At 47.9% G+C, this 25,549-nt stretch overlaps 1 protein-coding gene across 1 annotated transcript in view; it reads right to left on the bottom strand.

The window, feature by feature from the left end:
* LOC115122664 (transient receptor potential cation channel subfamily M member 1-like) overlaps nucleotides 1-25,549 on the bottom strand; it is a 115,059-nt gene that overhangs the window by 78,372 nt on the left and 11,138 nt on the right. Inside the window, exons 3-6 of the mRNA XM_065022172.1 lie at nucleotides 14,067-14,191; nucleotides 13,676-13,847; nucleotides 12,199-12,373; nucleotides 11,957-12,080 (exon numbers count right to left, since the gene is read on the bottom strand). Coding sequence (XP_064878244.1) covers nucleotides 11,957-12,080; nucleotides 12,199-12,373; nucleotides 13,676-13,847; nucleotides 14,067-14,191 — 596 coding nt within the window. The remainder of the gene's footprint in view (nucleotides 1-11,956; nucleotides 12,081-12,198; nucleotides 12,374-13,675; nucleotides 13,848-14,066; nucleotides 14,192-25,549) is intronic.

Here is a 25,549-nt window from a genome sequence, read left to right as displayed (position 1 = left end):
TATTGGAGTTGTTGGTTCGTGGGTTGAGTGGATGGGGCACCAGCATCCTCCTCCCGAATCCTCCTCATGATGCAGAAGCTGGGGTCCTTGGGATATGTTTCCTCCTCTGGATTTTAGGTCTTACCAATGTCTTGCTCAGCTACTTGATGAAATTATCTCCTCTGGGGAACCCCTCTGTTCCAATCTGGGTTCAACGCCATCCAGATGACAAATGCATATTACGCGGAGATGTCCAAGAAGTTGAAGAATATCACAAGTGGCCAGCATAGGGTCTGTAGGCAGTCACCACATTGTCTAAATTGTCCACCTCTCCTTTTGTGGCATTGTAACCCTTTATGATTTCTGTTTGATGTTCCTGGCCATTTATTCTCCCATCCCTATGCAGCGTACTCATGAGTACCACATTTTTGCATTTCTTTGGCACGTAGGACACTAGGGACGATTTGGCCCTGAACACAAACTTAGAGGAATTGATAGGCCTGTTCTGTGAATTCAACAGCTGAGGTGGAGCTCTGGCTTATTTTTCATACTGTTCCTAACATCGTCAGCTTCCTCTTGAGGAGCTCCTGTCCCAGCTTGTGCGAAGCAAAAAAAGTAATTGCATGTGATGTTTTGGCCTCGGACAACTCGCATCCCTTGATTCTTCTCAGGGGCTTCTTCATCTGGCTTCCCCAAATACACTTACAAGTATAACGTTGGGCCCAGGGTTGTAAAACAGGGGAAGGCTGTCCACCCACTTGTCCCACACTGATCTGATTACAGCTAGCTTATCTCTCTGCACTGACCCGATTACAGCTAGCTTGTCTCTCTGTACTGTCCTGATTACAGCTAGCTTATCTCTCTGTACTGACCTGAATGCAGCTAGCTTGTCTCTCTGCACTGACATGATTGTAGCTAGCCTGTCTCTCTGCACTGACCTGATTGCAGCTATCTTTGCTTTCTGCACTGAACTGATTACAGCTAGCTTGTCTCTCTGCACTGACCTGATTACAGCTAGCTTGTCTCTCTGCACTGACCTGATTACAGCTAGCTTGTCTCTCTGTACTGATCTGATTACAGCTAGCTTGTCTTTCTGCACTGACCTAATTACAGCTAACTTGTCTCTCTGCACTGACCTGATTACAGCTAGCTTGTCTTTCTGCACGGCCCTAATTACAGCTAGCTTGTCTCTCTGCACTGACCCGATTACAGCTAGCTTGTCTCTCTGCACTGACCTGATTACAGCTAGCTTATCTCTCTGCACTGATCTGATTGCAGCTAGCTTGTCTTTCTGCACTGACCTGATTGTAGCTAGCTTGTCTCTCTGCACTGACCTGATTACAGCTAGCTTGTCTCTCTGCACTGACCCGATTACAGCTAGCTTATCTCTCTGCACTGACCCGATTACAGCTAGCTTGTCTTTCTGCACTGACCTAATTACAGCTAACTTGTCTCTCTGCACTGACCTGATTACAGCTAGCTTGTCTTTCTGCACTGCCCTAATTACAGCTAGCTTGTCTCTCTGCACTGACCCGATTACAGCTAGCTTGTCTCTCTGCACTGACCTGATTACAGCTAGCTTGTCTCTCTGCACTGACCTGATTACAGCTAGCTTGTCTCTCTGCACTGACCTGATTGCAGCTAGCTTGTCTCTCTAACGCCAAGCTGGTCTAGTGTCTCAATTATCGAAGCGAATAATCCTGGAAATAATGTGGTTTTCAAAAGACATTGTTACACAGAAAGGTTCTTTGCCAGTTTCTGCATTCCACAAGGATTATGTGGATTCCCCATTGGACCTGAAACATCAGCAATGATAATAACCCTGAAGTATGCATGCAAATGAGTTTGGTCCATCTCTCTCCATAAACACGCCTTCCCTCCAAATGAGTCCAGTCCAGAATGATTTTCTGGATGGTGTCTGGGATGAACAGTTCAAAAGAAGACTATGTTCTGCACATGAGTAACCGCCATCTGTGTCAGCCCTGGTTGCATTCTTTTCACATTGGTAGCCATGCGGTGTGGTTCATTCCTTGGGAAAGAAGACCATTCAATTTCAAAATATTTTGACATACATATTTCTCCTTCTCCTCCTGCAGGCTGCTGATGAGTTATTATTATTTCTAAGTGCTCTGAGCAGAGATTATTTTTGCCTAACTGATTGATTGTGGTAAGGAGCCACACACGCAAAGCTATTCATTTCTTTTGTCCCCCAACTTGCATCTGGCTGGTGTAGTGTGTGTAGAACATACTTTTTTACAATGTATTGAAATAATGTAATGTAATTTATATTGTGCTGGTTCCTCAGGGCATTGTGTAGTTTCACACACTACAAAGGGTAAAGAGTGCGAGAAAAGCGGGAGACAGACATGTTCTTGGTGCTGTGTTGAAACAGCAGGCTCAGGAAGGAGAGGAAGACAGAGTGAGGGCACACAAACCTTTTTGTTTCATTTTTACTTGTTTTCACCTAATCACTCAATTTCCACACTTGTATTACCCCGGTCACCACCTATGTAATATAAATGTGTAGGGGGGTGCACAGTGTTATTTGACATGTTCTTCACAGAAAATGAGCCAAAAATGATTGTATCATTTTTATTTTAGTAAACTTTTAAAATGGATCCCACAGACCCGAACTCCACACAAGGGTTAAAGTTCTTGCTCACATCGGCTACGGAGAGTGTGATCACACAGTCATCCGGAACAGCTGATGCTCTCATGCATGGTTCAGTGATGCTTACCTCGAAGCAATCATAAAAGGCATTTAGCCCATCTGGTAGGCTCGCGTCACTGTGCAGCTCAGAGCTGGGTTTCCTTTGCAAGTCCGTAATAGTTTGCAAGCCCTGCCACATCCTGCGAGTGTCAGAGCTGGTGTTGTAGGATTCAATCTTAGTCCTGTATTGATGCTTTGCCTGTTTGATGGTTCGTCTGAGAGCATAGCGGGATTTCTTATAAGCGTCCGGATTAGTGTCCTGCTCCTTGAAAGAGGCAGCTCTAGTCTTTAACTTGGTGCGGACGTTGCCTGTAATCCATGGCTTCTGGTTGGGATATGTACGCGCGGTCACTGTGGGTATGTCACAGTGTAGCATCCGCGTTATCTGACCACTTCCATATTGAGCAAGTCACTGGTACTTCCTGCTTTAGTTTTTGCTTGTAAGCAGGAATCAAGAGGATATAATTATGGTCAGATGTGCCATATGGAGGGCGGGGGAGAGATTTGTATGCGTCTGTGTGTGGAGTAAACGTGGTCCTCAGTTTGCACATGTGCCATGCTGGTAGAAATGAGGTAAAACGTATTTAAGTTAGCTTGCATTAAAGTCCCTGACCAATAGGAGCGCCGCTTCTGGAAAAGCATTTTTGTGTTTGCAAATGGCCTTATACAGCTCGTTGACTGCGGTCCTAGTGCCAGTGTCGGTAAGTGGTGGTAGATAGACTGATACAAAAAATATTGATGAAAACTCTCTTGATAGATGGTGTGGTCTACATCTTGTCATGAAGTACTCTATCTCAGGTTGGCAACACCTCAAGTGCTCAGGCTCTCAGTTTAAGGTTCAGGTCAAAAAACAACATCCAGGTCAGATACTGTATGTGAAAGTCTGATCATGTGAGTGATTAAATAAATGAGTGAATATTATATACGTTTTTCTTCATGATATTTGCTTATATGGAGACTAAGGGCTCTATTAATTTTGTTTCCCTGAAGTGTTACAGACTTCACAATTGAAATGTAAAGATCATTTAAGATTAAGCCGACATATGCGAAGTTTACTGTTAATGCAGTCTCTGCTAATGTGGGATAATTGCCTTTAAATGTCAGTTTAAAAAATCATAGCAGGGACTGTTGGTCTTAACATGGTCAGCTTAACCTGTTGCTTCTACTCGGGACGCTTGCGTCCCAACTAGAGCTCTGGAAATGCAAATGCGCTACGCTAAATGCTAATAGTATTAGTTAAAACTCAAAAGTTCATTAAAATACACATGCAGGGTATTGAATTAAAGCTACACTCGTTGTGAATCCAGGCAACAAGTCCGATTTTTAAAATGCTTTTCGGCGAAAGCATGAGAAGCTATTATCTGATAGCATGCAACACCCCAAAAGACCCACAGGGGACGTAAACAAAATAATTAGCATTTCGGCGTTACACAAACCGCACAATAAAATAGAAAACATTCATTACCTTTCACCATCTTCTTTGTTGGCACTCCTAGATGTCCCATAAACACTATTTGGGTCTTTATTTCGATTAAATCGGTCCATATAAAGCCTAGATATCGTTATATGTAGACTGTGTGATAAACGAAAAAAACATAGTTTCAAAACGTAACGTCATTTTTTAAAATTCAAAAAGTCGACGATAAACTTTCACAAAACACTTCGAAATACGTTTGTAATGCAACTTTAGGTATTAGTAAACGTTAATAAGCGATAAAATTCATCAGGAGGCGATGTAAAGATCATTAGCTGTCCGTCTGGAAAAATGTCCGGCTAGAAACTCAACGAAAATATCCGGTCCTAGACCGGATTAGATACGGTGTCCTGTATGTGTTTGACCAAGAAAAAACTCGAAGGGAAATGACAAGACTCTAGACACCCTGTGGAAGCTGTAGGTACTGCAACCTCAGTCAATTAATTGTGGTTCACGTTTATCAATGGGTTCAAGTAGCGCATGGATATATTTTCCCCATTTTCAGTGATCAGTTTTTCCTGTGCTTTTCGATGTAAATGCCGTTCTGGTAAAGCCACAGCAGTGATTTAACCAGTTTTTTAAACGTCTGAGTGTTTTCTATCCACACAGACTAAGCAAATGCATATACTATATTCCTGGCATGAGTAGCAGGGCGCTGAAATGTTGCGCGATTTTTAATGTTCAAAAAAGTAGAGGGTCGACTGAAGAGGTTAAATAAGTCTGATATGAGATGGCTGGAAAGTCTGCTGTGTCGGTCAAGGGAATTAAGGTATATTACTCAGACATTGGTGATAGTGATATCACATCACTGTCTTTGTGAGACAGCTCTGCACTCTGGGGATGGACCGGGATAGGCTTGGGTATATTAGCATGAGCTGAGGAACCTCTGGGTGGATTAGGGAGATGGATCCTCTTTTCTATCTATCTGGCTCAGTATGTAATATACTGTAGGACAGGACTGCTCAGAGCAGGGCTGTCCAGGTTATTGCTACTGTGGATGGATGGGCTGAGGCCTGGCTGTTGGCAGACCAGGTGGTCCTGTGCTCTGATCTGTCCAGTCCAGATGTATGAAGGGAGGAGTGAGTCTCAGATGGATTATCTTCCCTGAGTTTTAAACCACCAATCACATCACGTAGTACCACTGAGGATCTGCTGCAGGTGCATAAATGGTGCCGCTGTACTGCCCTGTCAGGCTGTCCATTGCTGACTTATCAACCTTTCAGGCTGCTTGCAGTTGACCTATCAGCCCATGAGACTGCTCTATACTGATCGATCAGTACTCTGCTGACTGTGAAGACACTTAGGCTGATGGATTGTCAGTACTTTATACTGATTACATCAAGAATTCCCCAGGGCAGCTGTCTAGGCCCTTTCCTTTTTTCAATCTTTACTAATGGTATGCAGATGACTCAACACTATACACGTCAGCTACTACAGTGAGTGAAATTACTGCAAAACTTAACAGCTGCAGTTAGTTTCAGCGTGGTTGGCAAGGAATAGGGGTGGCAGGTAGCCTAGTGGTTGGAGCGTTGGACGATTTTATTTTTTATTTTTATTTATCCGTTATTTTACCAGGTAAGTTGACTGAGAACACGTTCTCATTTACAGATGATAGTGATAGTAACTGAAAGGTTGCTAGATTGGATCCCCCGAGCTGACAAGATCAAAATATGTCGTTCTGCCCCTGAACAAGGCAGTTAACACACTGTTCCTAGGCTGTCATTGTAAATAAGATTATTTTCTTAAGACTTGTCTAGTTAAATAAAGGTTAAATAAGAAGTTTGTCCTAAATATTTCTACAACTAAAAGCATTGTATTTGGGACAAATCATTCACTAAACCCTAAACCTCAACTACACATTGTATTGAATAATGTGGAAATGGAGCAAGCGGAGGTGACTAAATTGCTTGGAGTAACTCTGGATGGTCAAAACATATTGATACAACAGTAGGTAAGGTGGGGAGAAGTCTGTCCATAATAAAGCGTTGCTCTCTCTTCTTAACAGCACTATTAACAAGGCAGGTCATACAGACCCTAGTTTTGTTGCACCTGGACTACTGTTCAGTCGTGTGGTCAGGTGCCACAAAAAGGGCCTTTGGATGTACACAGAGTGCTAAAATTAATAATATGCATTTAATCTATCACGTCTCAAAGTGGAGGAGAGACTGACTTCATCACTACTTGTTTTTGTAAGAAGTGTTGACATGCTGAATGCAGCGAGGTGTCTGTTTGAACTACTAGCACACAGCTCAGACACCCATGCATACCCCGCAAGACATGCTACCAGAGGTCTGTTCACAATCACCAGAACAGGCTATGGGAGGCCCACAGTACTACATAGAGCCATGACTACATGGAACTCTATTCCACATCAGGTAACTGATGCAAGCAGTAGAATCAGATAAAAAAAATACCTTCTTTTATTTATTTTATCTTTATTTAACTAGGCAAGTCAGTTAAGAATAAATTATTATTTACGATGACGGCCTAGGAACAGTGGGTTAACTGCCTGTTCAGGGGCAGAACGACAGATTTGTGTGCAAAGCTGTCATCAAGACAAAGGGTGGCTACTTTGAAGAATCTAAAATATAACATTTTAATTTGTTTAACACTTTTTTGGTTACTACATAATTCCGTATGTGTTTTACCATAGTTTGCATGTCTTCACTATTATTTTACAATGTAGAAAATAGTAAAAATAAGAAAAAGTCTTGAATGAGTAGGTGTGTCCAAACATTTGACACTGCACATTGCGGGGCGGCAGGGTAGCCTGGTGCTAAGAGTGTTGGACTGGTAACCGAAAGGTTGCAAGTTCAAATCCCTGAGCTGACAAGGTACAAATCTGTCGTTCTGCCCCTGATCAGTGTTTGGCCGTCATTGAAATTAAACATTTGTTCTTAACTGACTTGCCTAGTAAAATAATTGTTGTATGGTGGTATTATACATGTTATATTGTAGTGGTGTAATGATGTTTTCTCTTGTTCTATATGTAATGTAAGTGCCTTAATGTGTTTGAACCCTAGGAAGAGTAGATGCTGCCTTGGAATTGACTAATAGTGATCCCTAATAAATACAAATACAAAATACATGGAATTAAAACGATCTACAGTGTAGATTAGAACCTTTCCACTCTAGTCGCTGGTTGTAAGCTCTACATTACTGGTGGTGATGAGATATGAATCACTCAGGGCTGGGAGATAAATCCTTATATTACTGGTGGTGATGAGATATGAATCACTCAGGGCTGGGAGATAAATCCTTATATTACTGGTGGTGATGAGATATGAATCACTCAGGGCTGGGAGGTAGAGCTGTATGAGTGATACACACAGGCCTGATTACATGATGAAAAACACGTGACATAATGACCAACCTGTTACTGCAACAGACAGATATGGGAGAGTTGTAGGGAACATGTTTATTCATAAAACCAATGGAGGAAGTCCACAGATGAGGGAATGAATGGATGAACACATTTTTCAACAGTACAATAGGTCCAACGCACCCATTTTATCTCAATTTCAAATCATTTCTGGGTAGCAATTAAGAACCTTTCTGTAATTGTTATCAATTAAAATGGTCAAAAATAAACAAAAATATCTTCTTAGCAAAGAGCAATTTCTCAAGCAAGAATTTGGCTAGGACTGTCTGCAAGTGGTCTGAGTGAGGATGGGGTAATCTGAAAACTACATAGAGAGATTTGGAACTTCCTTTTTCGTTTGTCTATTAACTCATTTATCACCTGGTGATGTTACCAGTTATGCCAAAACCACATCCCACCAAAACATGCTGACATTTCTTTTTCACAATTTCACAGTATTATTCCAAACTTATAGTGTGGAAATATATCAAACACTCGTAGCACCCACCCGTAGCACGCACTCCAGCAGGTATATCTCACCGGTCACCATAGCAGCACCCACCCGTAGCACGCACTCCAGCAGGTATATCTCACCGGTCACCATAGCAGCACCCACTCGTAGCACGCACTCCAGCAGGTATATCTCACCGGTCACCATAGCAGCACCCACTCGTAGCACGCACTCCAGCAGGTATATCTCACCGGTCACCATAGCAGCACCCACTGTAGCACGCACTCCAGCAGGTATATCTCACCGGTCACCATAGCAGCACCCACTCGTAGCACGCACTCCAGCAGGTATATCTCACCGGTCACCATAGCAGCACCCACTCGTAGCACGCACTCCAGCAGGTATATCTCACCGGTCACCATAGCAGCACCCACTCGTAGCACGCACTGCAGCAGGTATATCTCACCGGTCACCATAGCAGCACCCACTCGTAGCACGCACTCCAGCAGGTATATCTCACCGGTCACCATAGCAGCACCCACTCGTAGCACGCACTCCAGCAGGTATATCTCACCGGTCACCATAGCAGCACCCACTCGTAGCACGCACTCCAGCAGGTATATCTCACCGGTCACCATAGCAGCACCCACTCGTAGCACGCACTCCAGCAGGTATATCTCACCGGTCACCATAGCAGCACCCACTGTAGCACGCACTCCAGCAGGTATATCTCACCGGTCACCATAGCAGCACCCACTCGTAGCACGCACTCCAGCAGGTATATCTCACCGGTCACCATAGCAGCACCCACTGTAGCACGCACTCCAGCAGGTATATCTCACCGGTCACCATAGCAGCACCCACTCGTAGCACGCACTCCAGCAGGTATATCTCACCGGTCACCATAGCAGCACCCACTCGTAGCACGCACTCCAGCAGGTATATCTCACCGGTCACCATAGCAGCACCCACTCGTAGCACGCACTCCAGCAGGTATATCTCACCGGTCACCATAGCAGCACCCACTCGTAGCACGCACTCCAGCAGGTATATCTCACCGGTCACCATAGCAGCACCCACTCGTAGCACGCACTCCAGCAGGTATATCTCACCGGTCACCATAGCAGCACCCACTCGTAGCACGCACTCCAGCAGGTATATCTCACCGGTCACCATAGCAGCACCCACTCGCACGCACTCCAGCAGGTATATCTCACCGGTCACCATAGCAGCACCCACTCGTAGCACGCACTCCAGCAGGTATATCTCACCGGTCACCATAGCAGCACCCACTCGTAGCACGCACTCCAGCAGGTATATCTCACCGGTCACCATAGCAGCACCCACTCGTAGCACGCACTCCAGCAGGTATATCTCACCGGTCACCATAGCAGCACCCACTCGTAGCACGCACTCCAGCAGGTATATCTCACCGGTCACCATAGCAGCACCCACTCGTAGCACGCACTCCAGCAGGTATATCTCACCGGTCACCATAGCAGCACCCACTCGTAGCACGCACTCCAGCAGGTATATCTCACCGGTCACCATAGCAGCACCCACTCGTAGCACGCACTCCAGCAGGTATATCTCACCGGTCACCATAGCAGCACCCACTCGTAGCACGCACTCCAGCAGGTATATCTCACCGGTCACCATAGCAGCACCCACTCGTAGCACGCACTCCAGCAGGTATATCTCACCGGTCACCATAGCAGCACCCACTCGTAGCACGCACTCCAGCAGGTATATCTCACCGGTCACCATAGCAGCACCCACTCGTAGCACGCACTCCAGCAGGTATATCTCACCGGTCACCATAGCAGCACCCACTCGTAGCACGCACTCCAGCAGGTATATCTCACCGGTCACCATAGCAGCACCCACTCGTAGCACGCACTCCAGCAGGTATATCTCACCGGTCACCATAGCAGCACCCACTCGTAGCACGCACTCCAGCAGGTATATCTCACCGGTCACCATAGCAGCACCCACTGCGTAGCACGCACTCCAGCAGGTATATCTCACCGGTCACCATAGCAGCACCCACTGTAGCACGCACTCCAGCAGGTATATCTCACCGGTCACCATAGCAGCACCCACTCGTAGCACGCACTCCAGCAGGTATATCTCACCGGTCACCATAGCAGCACCCACTGTGAGCACGCACTCCAGCAGGTATATCTCACCGGTCACCATAGCAGCACCCACTCGTAGCACGCACTCCAGCAGGTATATCTCACCGGTCACCATAGCAGCACCCACTCGTAGCACGCACTCCAGCAGGTATATCTCACCGGTCACCATAGCAGCACCCACTCGTAGCACGCACTCCAGCAGGTATATCTCACCGGTCACCATAGCAGCACCCACTCGTAGCACGCACTCCGGCAGGTATATCTCACCGGTCACCATAGCAGCACCCACTCGTAGCACGCACTCCGGCAGGTATATCTCACCGGTCACCATAGCAGCACCCACTCGTAGCACGCACTCCAGCAGGTATATCTCACCGGTCACCCCCAAAGCCAATTCTCGTAGCACGCACTCCAGCAGGTATATCTCACCGGTCACCCCCAAAGCCAATTCTCGTAGCACGCACTCCAGCAGGTATATCTCACCAGTCACCCCCAAAGCCAATTCTTCCTTTGGACGCCTCTCCTTCCAGTTCTCTGCTGTCAGAGCCTACCTGGTTAAATAAAGGTGTTCTCAACTGGCCTACCTGGTTAAATAAAGGTGTTCTCAACTAGCCTACCTGGTTAAATAAAGGTGTTCTCAACTGGCCTACCTGGTTAAATAAAGGTGTTCTCAACTGGCCTACCTGGTTAAATAAAGGTGTTCTCAACTAGCCTACCTGGTTAAATAAAGGTGTTCTCAACTAGCCTACCTGGTTAAATAAAGGTGTTCTCAACTAGCCTACCTGGTTAAATAAAGGTGTTCTCAACTGGCCTACCTGGTTAAATAAAGGTGTTCTCAACTGGCCTACCTGGTTAAATAAAGGTGTTCTCAACTAGCCTACCTGGTTAAATAAAGGTGTTCTCAACTAGCCTACCTGGTTAAATAAAGGTGTTCTCAACTAGCCTACCTGGTTAAATAAAGGTGTTCTCAACTGGCCTACCTGGTTAAATAAAGGTGTTCTCAACTGGCCTACCTGGTTAAATAAAGGTGTTCTCAACTAGCCTACCTGGTTAAATAAAGGTGTTCTCAATTAGCCTACCTGGTTAAATAAAGGTGTTCTCAACTGGCCTACCTGGTTAAATAAAGGTGTTCTCAACTGGCCTACCTGGTTAAATAAAGGTGTTCTCAACTGGCCTACCTGGTTAAATAAAGGTGTTCTCAACTGGCCTACCTGGTTAAATAAAGGTGTTCTCAACTGGCCTACCTGGTTAAATAAAGGTGTTCTCAACTGGCCTACCTGGTTAAATAAAGGTGTTCTCAACTGGCCTACCTGGTTAAATAAAGGTGTTCTCAACTGGCCTACCTGGTTAAATAAAGGTGTTCTCAGCCAGCCTACCTGGTTAAATAAAGGTGTTCTCAACTAGCCTACCTGGTTAAAAAAAGGTGTTCTCAACCAGCCTACCTGGTTAAATAAAGGTGTTCTCAACTAGCCTACCTGGTTAAATAAAGGTGTTCTCAACTAGCCTACCTGGTTAAAAAAAGGTGTTCTCAACCGGCCTACCTGGTTAAATAAAGGTGTTCTCAACTGGCCTACCTGGTTAAAAAAAGGTGTTCTCAACCAGCCTACCTGGTTAAATAAAGGTGTTCTCAACTAGCCTACCTGGTTAAATAAAGGTGAAATAAAAAAGATAAACCACGTTTTTGACAGCAACTGGGCCTTTAAAGTAAATATTTTAAATACATTGAGTTCAATGATGTATATTTTTTATGTAATCCAAAGTAATTAGTTATATACATGTATTTTACGTCATTGAATTTAATTAGCTAAAAAGTAGATCCTATTTGAGTTACTCCTCTACTCACCAGCTCCTTCTTCTTCATGCACTCCATGACCATGAGCAGGATCTGCTGTGATTGGCTCTTACTATAGTTGAAGGTCTTCTGTATGGTCACCAGCAGCTGGTCCCTCACGTCGTCAGTTATCAGACTTTAGAAGGAGATTTAGTAGTAGTACAGGACGAAGAAGAATGAGAACAAGAAGAAGAAATGAAGAATTGAGTGAAGAAGAAAGACTAGAAGCAGTAGATAGACAGGTCTATCCTCACCCTCCCTCCTCGCAGTATTTGTGAGCGAAGGACATGATGTCCGATGCCCTCCCGCTGCCATCACAGACCACCACGGGGACGGGAGGTTCCTCCTTCAGACTCTCCAGGGTGATGGAGATGACATTAGGACCTCCCTCTACTATCAGACACACCAACGGGACCCCCTGGCCCAGGCCTGCAACACACAGTAACACACACAAAATTAAATACAATAGAATTATCACAGTGAAATATTATAATGTTTGTTAATGTGCCAATTATTCGCATAGTTTACCAACTGGCGATTTGATACAAAAATAAAATGTCTTTCAAAAATGTAATACATACAACACAAGAATGGATATTGGCATCCCGGCAACATAACTACAGGATGGCCATCTTGGTCAGAGAATGGTTCATTGATCATCTCTTTGAGGTTTGGCCAGACCATCAGTGTTGGGGAGGTTGAAGTCAGAGGTGAAAGCTGAGCATCCCTTTGCTGTCCCTGCCTTATCACAATCTCCAGGCATAGGATGACAAAGGGAAACCCACTGGTCACAGACAATAACACGCTCCAGGACTCCACATTGGGGAAGACTGGCGGTGGAGGGGAGGGCTGCCGTTCTAAGGGCTCCTAACCAACTGTACTATTTTGTGTTTTTTCACATTTTTTGTAACTTATTTTGTACATAATGTTGCAGCAATCGTCTCTTATGACCGAAAAGAGCTTCTGGATATCACAAGATTGATTACTCACCTCGAACTGGACGAAGATTTTTTCTTGGATGAATGACGAAACAGATAATATACAGTTGGCTTGGTTTTCCATGTATAGGCAGGACAGAACAGTTACGTCTGGTAGACGAGGGGTGGGGGTGTGTGTCTATTTGTCAGTAATAGCTGGTGCGTGATGTCTAATACTAAAGAGATCTCCAGGTATTAATCACCTGAGGTACAGTACCTCATGAGTAACTGTAGACCACACTATCTACCAAGAGAGTTTTCATGTATATATTTCATAGCCGTTTATTTTACACCACAAACCGATGCTGGCATTAAGACTCAACAAGCTGTAAGCAAACAAGACAATGCTCATCCTACATGTTACTACAAATTACCTTGACTAAGCTGTACCCCAGCACATTGACTCAGAACCAGTACCCCCTGTATATAGCCTCAGTATTATTATTTTATTGTGTAACTTTTATTTAATGTTTTACTTTAGTTTATTTAGTTTTTTACTTTAGTTTATTTCGTTTTTGCGTAACTTTTATTTAATGTTTTACTTTAGTTTATTTAGTAAATAATTGTCTTATCTTTAGTTATTGAACTGCATTGTTGGTTAAGGGCTTGTAAGTAAGCATTTCATGGTAAGGTCTACAAATGTTGTATTTCATTTTGTATTTGGTGCATGTGACAAATAACATTTGATTTTATCATTAGTGGACTCAATCAATCTAATTTGATTCGTAGGCTGAGTTCTGTATGGTTGACTTACGTGTGTTGATCTTCTGCAGTGAGATGTGTTTTTCCAGCTGGCGGCGTAGCTTCACCTCCGCTCCATACTTCCCTGTAGTGCCGTTGTCGGCCAGGATGAAGTGGGAGTGGCTGTTGTTCAGGACAGACAGCTTGGACAGCGGGTTGGACATGGTCTGGTACGGCCGTGTTACCTGGTGAGAAGGAAGAAGAAATACAATATCGCTGACTGAGGAACACATACCAAAAAACAACATACTGGAAAACACTTTCTCTCGTGATATAGGCCTGGGTATGCTTTACAACAGATAACTGGTGCTTGGAGTAATGGAGTGAATGGTCACAGGTGTGAATGATTCATGGCTGATTGTGGTGCTAAGAGGGGGACTGAGCAACTGGCTTGTAACACTTACATCTCTACCGATGAGGTCCTCCTTGTTCTCTATGATGCCCCAGGGAGCGATACCGATGGCACATACCTTCCCTCTGGACTTAGAGGAGTGGTCCTTCAGGGCATCCCCCACGTGACGAATCACACCTATAGGACAGAAGAAGAAGAACAATTAAGAACCAGGGGACATAACCAGAAGGATGAACCAGAATGAGGAAGTAGAAGGATGAACCCAAATGAGGAAGCAGAAGGATGAACCAGAATGAGGAAGCAGAAGGATGAACCCAAATGAGGAAGTAGAAGGATGAACCCAAATGAGGAAGTAGAAGGATGAACCCAAATGAGGAAGCAGAAGGATGAACCAGAATGAGGAAGCAGAATGATGAACCCAAATGAGGAAGCAGAATGATGAACCCGAATGAGGAAGTAGAAGGATGAACCTTAATGAGGAACCAGAAGGATGAACCCAAATGAGGAACCAGAAGGATGAACCCAAATGAGAAAGCAGAAGGATGAACCTTAATGAGGAACCAGAAGGATGAACCCAAATGAGGAACCAGAAGGATGAACCCAAATGAGGAACCAGAAGGATGAACCCAAATGAGGAAGCAGAAGGATGAACCAGAATGAGGAAGCAGAATGATGAACCCAAATGAGGAAGCAGAATGATGAACCAGAATGAGGAAGCAGAAGGATGAACCTTAATGAGGAAGCAGAATGAACCTGAATGAGGAAGCAGAATGAACCTGAATGAGGAAGCAGAAGGAGGAACCAAAAGGAGGAACCAGAATGTTGAAACCTGGGATGGAATCAGGATGAGGAACCAGAAGGATGAACCAGAATGTTGAAACCTGGGATGGAACCAGAATGAGGAACCAGGCGGTGGAACCAGATGGATGAACCAGAAGGATTAACCATAATTAGGAACTAGATGGATGAACCAGAAAGACAAACCAGGGGACGGAACAAGGTGGATGAACCAGAAGGAAGCTAGGTAACTTATATGAGACAATGGACTTAGAGGAATGGTCCTTCAGGGCATCCCTCATCTGACGGATCACACCTATAGGCCATAAGAAGAAGAATGAAGAACCAGGGGATATAACCAGAATGAGGAACCAGAAGAATGAAACAGAAGGATGAACAAGGATGAACCAAAACTGAGAAATCGGTGGAGAAATGCCTTGGTGAGGGAGGTCAAATCAAATCAAATCAAATTTATTTATATAGCCCTTCGTACATCAGCTGATATCTCAAAGTGCTGTACAGAAACCCAGCCTAAAACCCCAAACAGCAAACAATGCAGGTGTAAAAGCACGGTGGCTAGGAAAAACTCCCTAGAAAGGCCAAAACCTAGGAAGAAACCTAGAGAGGAACCAGGCTATGTGGGGTGGCCAGTCCTCTTCTGGCTGTGCCGGGTAGAGATTATAACAGAACATGACCAAGATGTTCAAATGTTCATAAATGACCAGCATGGTCGAATAATAATAAGGCAGAACAGTTGAAACTGGAGCAGCAGCACAGTCAGGTGGACTGGGGACAGCAAGGAGTCATCATGTCAGGTAGTCCTGGGGCACGGTCCTAGGGCTCAGGTCCTCCGAGTGAGAGAAAGAAAGAGAGAATTAGAGAGAGCATATGTGGGGTGGCCAGTCCTCTTCTGGCTGTGCCGGGTGGAGATTATAACAGAACGTGGCCAAGATGTTCAAATGTTCATAAATGACCAGCATGGTTGAATAATAGTAAGGCAGAACAGTTGAAACTGCAGCATGGCCAGGTGGACTGGGGACAGCAAGGAGTCATCATGTCAGGTAGTCCTGGGACATGGTCCTAGGGCCCAGGCCAGTTGAAACTGGAGCAGCAGCATGGCCAGGTGGACTGGGGACAGCAAGGAGTCATCATGTCAGGTAGTCCTGGGGCATGGTCCTAGGGCTCAGGTCCTCCGAGACAGAGAAAGAAAGAGAGAAGGAGAGAATTAGAGAACGCACACTTAGATTCACACAGGACACCGAATACGACAGGAGAAGTACTCCAGATATAACAAACTGACCCTAGCCCCCCGACACATAAACTACTGCAGCATAAATACTGGAGGCTGAGACAGGAGGGGTCAGGACACACTGTGGCCCCATCCGAGGACACCCCCGGACAGGGCCAAACAGGAAGGATATAACCCCACCCACTTTGCCAAAGCACAGCCCCCACACCACTAGAGGGATATCTTCAACCACCAACTTACCATCCTGAGACAAGGCCGAGTATAGCCCACAAAGATCTCCGCCACGGCACAACCCAAGGGGGGGGCACCAACCCAGACAGGCTGACCACAACAGTGAATCAACCCACCCAGGTGACGCAGCCCCCCCAGGGACGGCATGAGAGAGCCCCAGTAAGCCAGTGACTCAGCCCCCATAACAGGGTTAGAGGCAGAGAATCCCAGTGGAAAGAGGGGAACCGGCCAGGCAGAGACAGCAAGGGCGGTTCATTGCTCCAGAGCCTTTCCGTTCACCTTCCCACTCCTGGGCCAGACTACACTCAATCATATGACCCACTGAAGAGATGAGTCTTCAGTAAAGACTTAAAGGTTGAGACCGAGTTTGCGTCTCTGACATGGGTAGGCAGACCGTTCCATAAAAATGGAGCTCTATAGGAGAAAGCCCTGCCTCCAGCTGTTTGCTTAGAAATTCTAGGGACAATTAGGAGGCCTGCGTCTTGTGACCGTAGCGTACGTGTAGGTATGTACGGCAGGACCAAATCAGAGAGATAGGTAGGAGCAAGCCCATGTAATGCTTTGTAGGTTAGCAGTAAAACCTTGAAATCAGCCCTTGCTTTGACAGGAAGCCAGTGTAGAGAGGCTAGCACTGGAGTAATATGATCAAATTTTTGGGTTCTAGTCAGGATTCTAGCAGCCGTATTTAGCACTAACTGAAGTTTATTTAGTGCTTTATCCGGGTAGCCGGAAAATAGAGCATTGCAGTAGTCTAACCTAGAAGTGACAAAAGCATGGATGAATTTTTCTGCATCATTGTTGGACAGAAAGTTTCTGATTTTTGCAATGTTACGTAGATGGAAAAAAGCTGTCCTCGAAATGGTCTTGATATGTTCTTCAAATGGAGAGATCAGGGTCCAGAGTAACGCCGAGGTCCTTCACAGTTTTATTTGAGACGACTGTACAACCATTAAGATTAATTGTCAGATTCAACAGAAGATCTCTTTGTTTCTTGGGACCTAGAACAAGCATCTCTGTTTTGTCCGAGTTTAATAGTAGAAAGTTTGCAGCCATCCACTTCCTTATGTCTGAAACACATGCTTCTAGCGAGGGCAATTTTGGGGCTTCACCATGTTTCATTGAAATGTACAGCTGTGTGTCATCCGCATAGCAGTGAAAGTTTACATTATGTTTTCGAATAACATCCCCAAGAGGTAAAATATATAGTGAAAACAATAGTGGTCCTAAAACAGAACCTTGAGGAACACCGAAATTTACAGTTGATTTGTCAGAGGACAAACCATTCACAGAGACAAACTGATATCTTTCCGACAGAATAGATCTAAACCAGGCCAGAACATGTCCGTGTAGACCAATTTGGGTTTCCAATCTCTCCAAAAGAGGAGGAGGTGACCAAGAACCTGATGGTCACTCTGACAGACCTCTAGAGTTCCTCTCTGGAGATGGGAGAACATTCCAGAAGGACAACCATCTCTGCAGCACTCCACCAATCAGGCCTTTATGGTAGAGTGGCCAGACGGAAGCCACTGCTTAGTAAAAGGCACATGACAGCCTGCTTGGAGTTTGCCAAAAGGCACCTAAAGACTAAGACCATGAGAAACAAGATTGTCTGGCCTGATGAAACCACGATTGAACTCTTTGTCCTGAATGCCAAACGTCATGTCTGGAGTAAACCTGACACCATCCCTACGGTGAAGCATGGTGGTGGCAGCATCATGCTGTGGGGATGTTTTCAGGGGCAGGGACTGGGAGACTAGTCAAGCAAATATGAATGAAGCAAAGTTCAGAGAGATCATTGATGAAAACCTGCTCCAGAGCGCTCAGGACTTCAGACTGGGTCGAAGGTTCACTTTACAACAGAACAACAACCCTAAGCACACAGCCATTACAACGGAGGAATCACTTCAGGATAAGTCTCTCTATGTCCTTGAGTGGCCCAGTCAGAGCCCAGACTTGAACCCGATCAACATCTCTGGAGAGACCTGAAAAAGGCTGTGCAGCAAGGCTCCCCATCCAACCTGACAGAGCTTGAGAAGATCCTCAAAGGAGAATGGGAGAAACTCCACAAATACAGGTGTGCCAAACTTGTAGTGTCGTACCCAAGAAGACACGAGGCTTTAATCACTGACAAAGGTGCTTCAACAAAGTACTGAGTAAAGGGTCTGAATACTTATGTAAATGTGATATTTCAGATGTTGTATTTTTTTATAAATTAGCATTAGCACTAATTAGCATTAGTTTTTATACATTTCTAAAAACCTGTTTTTGCTTTGTCATTATTGGGTGTTATGTTGATAGTTGAGGGATAAAAAATATTTAATCAATTTTAGGCTGTAACCTAACAAAATCTGTAAAAAGTCAAGGGGTCTGAATACTTTCTGAATGCACTGTATGTGGTGCCAAACTGGATCAGAACATCTATTGCTTTCTCAGCCAGGCATTGGTCGTGGAGGGATCTGCTGCTGAACAGCAGCCCTGCAGAGTGTGGGTCGTGGAGGGATCTGCTGAACAGCAGCCCTGCAGAGTGTGGGTCGTGGAGGGATCTGCTGAACAGCAGCCCTGCAGAGTGTGGGTCGTGGAGTGATCTACTGCTAAACAGCAGCCCTGCAGAGTGTGGGTCGTGGAGGGATCTGCTGCTAAACAGCAGCCCTGCAGAGTGTGGGTCGTGGAGGGATCTGCTGCTAAACAGCAGCCCTGCAGAGTGTGGGTCGTGGAGGGATCTGCTGCTGAACAGCAGCCCTGCAGAGTGTGGGTCGTGGAGTGATCTGCTGCTGAACAGCAGCCCTGCAGAGTGTGGGTCGTGGAGGGACCTGCTGAACAGCAGCCCTGCAGAGTGTGGGTCGTGGAGGGATCTGCTGCTAAACAGCAGCCCTGCAGAGTGTGGGTCGTGGAGGGATCTGCTGCTGAACAGCAGCCCTGCAGAGTGTGGGTCGTGGAGTGATCTGCTGCTGAACAGCAGCCCTGCAGAGTGTGGGTCGTGGAGTGATCTGCTGCTGAACAGCAGCCCTGCAGAGTGTGGGTGGGAGTGATCTGCTGAACAGCAGCCCTGCATCTGGAGTGATCTGCTGCTGAACAGCAGCCCTGCAGAGTGTGGGTCGTGGAGTGATCTGCTGCTGAACAGCAGCCCTGCAGAGTGTGGGTCGTGGAGTGATCTGCTGCTAAACAGCAGCCCTGCAGAGTGTGGGTCGTGGAGGATCTGCTGCTGAACAGCAGCCCTGCAGAGTGTGGGTCGTGGAGTGATCTGCTGCTAAACAGCAGCCCTGCAGAGTGTGGGTCGTGGAGTGATCTGCTGCTAAACAGCAGCCCTGCAGAGTGTGGTCGTGGAGTGATCTGCTGCTGAACAGCAGCCCTGCAGATGTGGGTCTGGAGGGATCTGCTGAACAGCAGCCCTGCAGAGTGTGGGTCGTGGAGGGATCTGAAACAGCAGCCCTATAGAGTGTGGGTCTGATCTGCTGCTGAACAGCAGCCCTGCAGAGTGTGGGTCGTGGAGGGATCTGCTGCTGAACAGCAGCCCTGCAGAGTGTGGGTCGTGGAGTGAACTGCTGCTAAACAGCAGCCCTGCTAGAAACAGCAGCCCTGTGGGGTCGTGGAGGGATCTGCTGCTAAACAGCAGCCCTGCAGAGTGTGGGTCGTGGAGTGATCTGCTGCTGAACAGCAGCCCTGCAGAGTGTGGGTCAGATCTGTGCTGAACAGCAGCCCTGGAGTGTGGGTCGTGGAGTGATCTGCTGCTAAACAGCAGCCCTGCAGAGTGTGGGTCGTGGAGTGATCTGCTGCTAAACAGCAGCCCTGCAGAGTGTGGGTCGTGGAGTGATCTACTAAACAGCAGCCCTGCAGAGTGTGGGTCGTGGAGTGATCTGCTGCTAAACAGCAGCCCTGCAGAGTGTGGGTCGTGGAGGATCTGCTGCTGAACAGCAGCCCTGCAGAGTGTGGGTCGTGGAGTGATCTGCTGCTAAACAGCAGCCCTGCAGAGTGTGGGTCGTGGAGGGATCTGCTGAACAGCAGCCCTGCAGAGTGAATCTGCTGCTAAACAGCAGCCCTGCAGAGTGTGGGTCGTGGAGGGATCTGCTGAACAGCAGCCCTGCAGAGTGTGGGTCGTGGAGTGATCTGCTAAACAGCAGCCCTGCAGAGTGTGGGTCGTGGAGGGATCTGCTGAACAGCAGCCCTGCAGAGTGTGGGTCGAGGGATCTGCTGCTGAACAGCAGCCCTGCAGAGTGTGGGTCGTGATCTGCTGCTAAACAGCAGCCCTGCAGAGTGTGGGTCGTGAAGGGATCTGCTGAACAGCAGCCCTGCAGAGTGTGGGTCGTGGAGGGATCTGCTGCTAAACAGCAGCCCTGCAGAGTGTGGGTCGTGGAGGATCTGCTGAACAGCAGCCCTGCAGAGTGTGGGTCGTGGAGGGATCTGCTGAACAGCAGCCCTGCAGAGTGTGGGTCTGGAACAGCAGCCCTGCAGAGTGTGGGTCGTGGAGGATCTGCTGAACAGCAGCCCTGCAGAGTGTGGGTCGTGGAGTGATCTGCTGAACAGCAGCCCTGCAGAGTGTGGGTCGTGGAGGGATCTGCTGCTAAACAGCAGCCCTGCAGAGTGTGGGTCGTGGAGGATCTGCTGGAGCCCTGCAGAGTGTGGGTCTGGAGTGATCTGCTGAACAGCAGCCCTGCAGAGTGTGGGTCGTGGAGGGATCTGCTGCTAAACAGCAGCCCTGCAGAGTGTGGGTCGTGGAGGGATCTGCTGAACAGCAGCCCTGCAGAGTGTGGGTCGTGGAGGGATCTACTGCTAAACAGCAGCCCTGCAGCGTGTGGGTCGTTGTTACCGATACAAGTATCCTGTGTGTGTATCCTGTGTGTGTGTTTTCTCTCCTTCTTCCCTCACAGGTGAAAGTCATCACTCCCCAATCAGTCACCAATCAATCATCAATCAGAAGACACACCTCCTCCTGTTTCCTACCCAATCACAGTTTCTTTCCCTTGGTTTAAAAACCCTGTCAGTTGTTTGCTCTTAAGCTCAATCTCTCTGTAAATGCCATGTCTGTAGGTCGCTGTGTTGCACTCTCTCTTTGTGTATTGACTTCTCTTTTGTTTGAGCACCTCCATAGCACTTTGTCATCACCTGTGAGTATTGTTTTTGGTTATGGTGTTTGTTTGTTTGCTGGTGGGAAAAGGGGGAACCAAGACAAGTCGCCCATGGCATACACTACCCGTAGGTAAACTTAGTTAAATACACTAGTTAGAACTGGGCGGACCACCCACTGTATTTTTGGTTAGTTAACTGTAGTTAAAGTAGGCTAGTCTAACTTAGGGGTGTTTTTGAATACTTATTGTTTCTTTCCTTGGGTCCAGCTCAGCCCCTTTTCCTGCTCCCTCCATTACCGTGTGTTTATTAATAAACCCTGAGTTTGACGGTAGATTTCAGTTGTCGTAGTTATTTCGTTCTCACTTTTACTTTGTCACTATTATAATTTGTATGAGTTATGTTACGGGTCTCATTACCATCCCCCCCCTAGGCTGTCGGGCCAAAAGGGATTCGTAACATGGTGATCTGCTGCTGAACAGCAGCCCTGCAGAGTGTGGGTCGTGGAGTGATCTGCTGCTGAACAGCAGCCCTGCAGAGTGTGGGTCGTGGAGTGATCTGCTGAACAGCAGCCCTGCAGAGTGTGGGTCGTGGAGTGATCTGCTGCTGAACAGCAGCCCTGCAGAGTGTGGGTCGTGGAGTGATCTGCTGCTGAACAGCAGCCCTGCAGAGTGTGGGTCGTGGAGTGATCTGCTGAACAGCAGCCCTGCAGAGTGTGGGTCGTGGAGTGATCTGCTGAACAGCAGCCCTGCAGAGTGTGGGTCGTGGAGTGATCTGCTGAACAGCAGCCCTGCAGAGTGTGGGTCTGCTGCTGCTGAACAGCAGCCCTGCAGAGTGTGGGTCGTGGAGTGATCTGCTGAACAGCAGCCCTGCAGAGTGTGGGTCGTGGGTGATCTGCTGAAACAGCAGCCCTGCAGAGTGTGGGTCGTGGAGTGATCTGCTGAACAGCAGCCCTGCAGAGTGTGGGTCGTGGAGTGATCTGCTGAACAGCAGCCCTGCAGAGTGTGGGTCGTGGAGTGATCTGCTGCTGAACAGCAGCCCTGCAGAGTGTGGGTCGTGGAGTGATCTGCTGCTAAACAGCAGCCCTGCAGAGTGTGGGTCGTGGAGTGATCTGCTGCTAAACAGCAGCCCTGCAGAGTGTGGGTCGTGGAGTGATCTACTAAACAGCAGCCCTGCAGAGTGTGGGTCGTGGAGTGATCTGCTGCTAAACAGCAGCCCTGCAGAGTGTGGGTCGTGGAGGGATCTGCTGCTGAACAGCAGCCCTGCAGAGTGTGGGTCGTGGAGTGATCTACTGCTAAACAGCAGCCCTGCAGAGTGTGGGTCGTGGAGGGATCTGCTGAACAGCAGCCCTGCAGAGTGTGGGTCGTGGAGGGATCTGCTGCTAAACAGCAGCCCTGCAGAGTGTGGGTCGTGGAGGGATCTGCTGAACAGCAGCCCTGCAGAGTGTGGGTCGTGGAGTGATCTGCTAAACAGCAGCCCTGCAGAGTGTGGGTCGTGGAGGGATCTGCTGAACAGCAGCCCTGCAGAGTGTGGGTCGTGGAGGGATCTGCTGCTGAACAGCAGCCCTGCAGAGTGTGGGTCGTGGAGTGATCTGCTGCTAAACAGCAGCCCTGCAGAGTGTGGGTCGTGAAGGGATCTGCTGAACAGCAGCCCTGCAGAGTGTGGGTCGTGGAGGGATCTGCTGCTAAACAGCAGCCCTGCAGAGTGTGGGTCGTGGAGGGATCTGCTGAACAGCAGCCCTGCAGAGTGTGGGTCGTGGAGGGATCTGCTGAACAGCAGCCCTGCAGAGTGTGGGTCGTGGAGGGATCTGCTGCTAAACAGCAGCCCTGCAGAGTGTGGGTCGTGGAGGGATCTGCTGAACAGCAGCCCTGCAGAGTGTGGGTCGTGGAGTGATCTGCTGAACAGCAGCCCTGCAGAGTGTGGGTCGTGGAGGGATCTGCTGCTAAACAGCAGCCCTGCAGAGTGTGGGTCGTGGAGGGATCTGCTGAACAGCAGCCCTGCAGAGTGTGGGTCGTGGAGTGATCTGCTGAACAGCAGCCCTGCAGAGTGTGGGTCGTGGAGGGATCTGCTGCTAAACAGCAGCCCTGCAGAGTGTGGGTCGTGGAGGGATCTGCTGAACAGCAGCCCTGCAGAGTGTGGGTCGTGGAGGGATCTACTGCTAAACAGCAGCCCTGCAGCGTGTGGGTCGTTGTTACCGATACAAGTATCCTGTGTGTGTATCCTGTGTGTGTGTTTTTTTCTCTCCTTCTTCCCTCACAGGTGAAAGTCATCACTCCCCAATCAGTCACCAATCAATCATCAATCAGAAGACACACCTCCTCCTGTTTCCTACCCAATCACAGTTTCTTTCCCTTGGTTTAAAAACCCTGTCAGTTGTTTGCTCTTAAGCTCAATCTCTCTGTAAATGCCATGTCTGTAGGTCGCTGTGTTGCACTCTCTCTTTGTGTATTGACTTCTCTTTTGTTTGAGCACCTCCATAGCACTTTGTCATCACCTGTGAGTATTGTTTTTGGTTATGGTGTTTGTTTGTTTGCTGGTGGGAAAAGGGGGAACCAAGACAAGTCGCCCATGAGCATACACTACCCGTAGGTAAACTTAGTTAAATACACTAGTTAGAACTGGGCGGACCACCCACTGTATTTTTGGTTAGTTAACTGTAGTTAAAGTAGGCTAGTCTAACTTAGGGGTGTTTTTGAATACTTATTGTTTCTTTCCTTGGGTCCAGCTCAGCCCCTTTTCCTGCTCCCTCCATTACCGTGTGTTTATTAATAAACCCTGAGTTTGACGGTAGATTTCAGTTGTCGTAGTTATTTCGTTCTCACTTTTACTTTGTCACTATTATAATTTGTATGAGTTATGTTACGGGTCTCATTACCATCCCCCCCCTAGGCTGTCGGGCCAAAAGGGATTCGTAACATGGTGATCTGCTGCTGAACAGCAGCCCTGCAGAGTGTGGGTCGTGGAGTGATCTGCTGCTAAACAGCAGCCCTGCAGAGTGTGGGTCGTGGAGTGATCTGCTGAACAGCAGCCCTGCAGAGTGTGGGTCGTGGAGTGATCTGCTGCTGAACAGCAGCCCTGCAGAGTGTGGGTCGTGGAGTGATCTGCTGCTGAACAGCAGCCCTGCAGAGTGTGGGTCGTGGAGTGATCTGCTGAACAGCAGCCCTGCAGAGTGTGGGTCGTGGAGTGATCTGCTGAACAGCAGCCCTGCAGAGTGTGGGTCGTGGAGTGATCTGCTGAACAGCAGCCCTGCAGAGTGTGGGTCGTGGAGTGATCTGCTGCTGAACAGCAGCCCTGCAGAGTGTGGGTCGTGGAGTGATCTGCTGAACAGCAGCCCTGCAGAGTGTGGGTCGTGGAGTGATCTGCTGAACAGCAGCCCTGCAGAGTGTGGGTCGTGGAGTGATCTGCTGAACAGCAGCCCTGCAGAGTGTGGGTCGTGGAGTGATCTGCTGAACAGCAGCCCTGCAGAGTGTGGGTCGTGGAGGGATCTGCTGAACAGCAGCCCTGCAGAGTGTGGGTCGTGGAGGGATCTGCTGAACAGCAGCCCTGCAGAGTGTGGGTCGTGGAGGGATCTGCTGAACAGCAGCCCTGCAGAGTGTGGGTCGTGGAGTGATCTGCTGCTAAACAGCAGCCCTGCAGAGTGTGGGTCGTGGAGTGATCTGCTGCTAAACAGCAGCCCTGCAGAGTGTGGGTCGTGGAGTGATCTGCTGCTGAACAGCAGCCCTGCAGAGTGTGGGTCGTGGAGTGATCTACTGCTAAACAGCAGCCCTGCAGAGTGTGGGTCGTGGAGTGATCTGCTGCTAAACAGCAGCCCTGCAGAGTGTGGGTCGTGGAGGGATCTGCTGCTAAACAGCAGCCCTGCAGAGTGTGGGTCGTGGAGTGATCTGCTGCTGAACAGCAGCCCTGCAGAGTGTGGGTCGTGGAGTGATCTGCTGCTAAACAGCAGCCCTGCAGAGTGTGGGTCGTGGAGTGATCTGCTGAACAGCAGCCCTGCAGAGTGTGGGTCGTGGAGTGATCTGCTGCTAAACAGCAGCCCTGCAGAGTGTGGGTCGTGGAGTGATCTGCTGAACAGCAGCCCTGCAGAGTGTGGGTCGTGGAGGGATCTGCTGAAAAACAGCCCTGCAGAGTGTGGGTCGTGGAGTGATCTGCTGCTAAACAGCAGCCCTGCAGAGTGTGGGTCGTGGAGGGATCTGCTGAAAAACAGCCCTGCAGAGTCGTGG

This window comes from Oncorhynchus nerka, linkage group LG9a (assembly GCF_034236695.1).
Source record: "Oncorhynchus nerka isolate Pitt River linkage group LG9a, Oner_Uvic_2.0, whole genome shotgun sequence".
Classification (NCBI taxonomy): domain Eukaryota; kingdom Metazoa; phylum Chordata; class Actinopteri; order Salmoniformes; family Salmonidae; genus Oncorhynchus; species Oncorhynchus nerka.
This window is presented reverse-complemented; position numbering and strand designations above follow the sequence as displayed.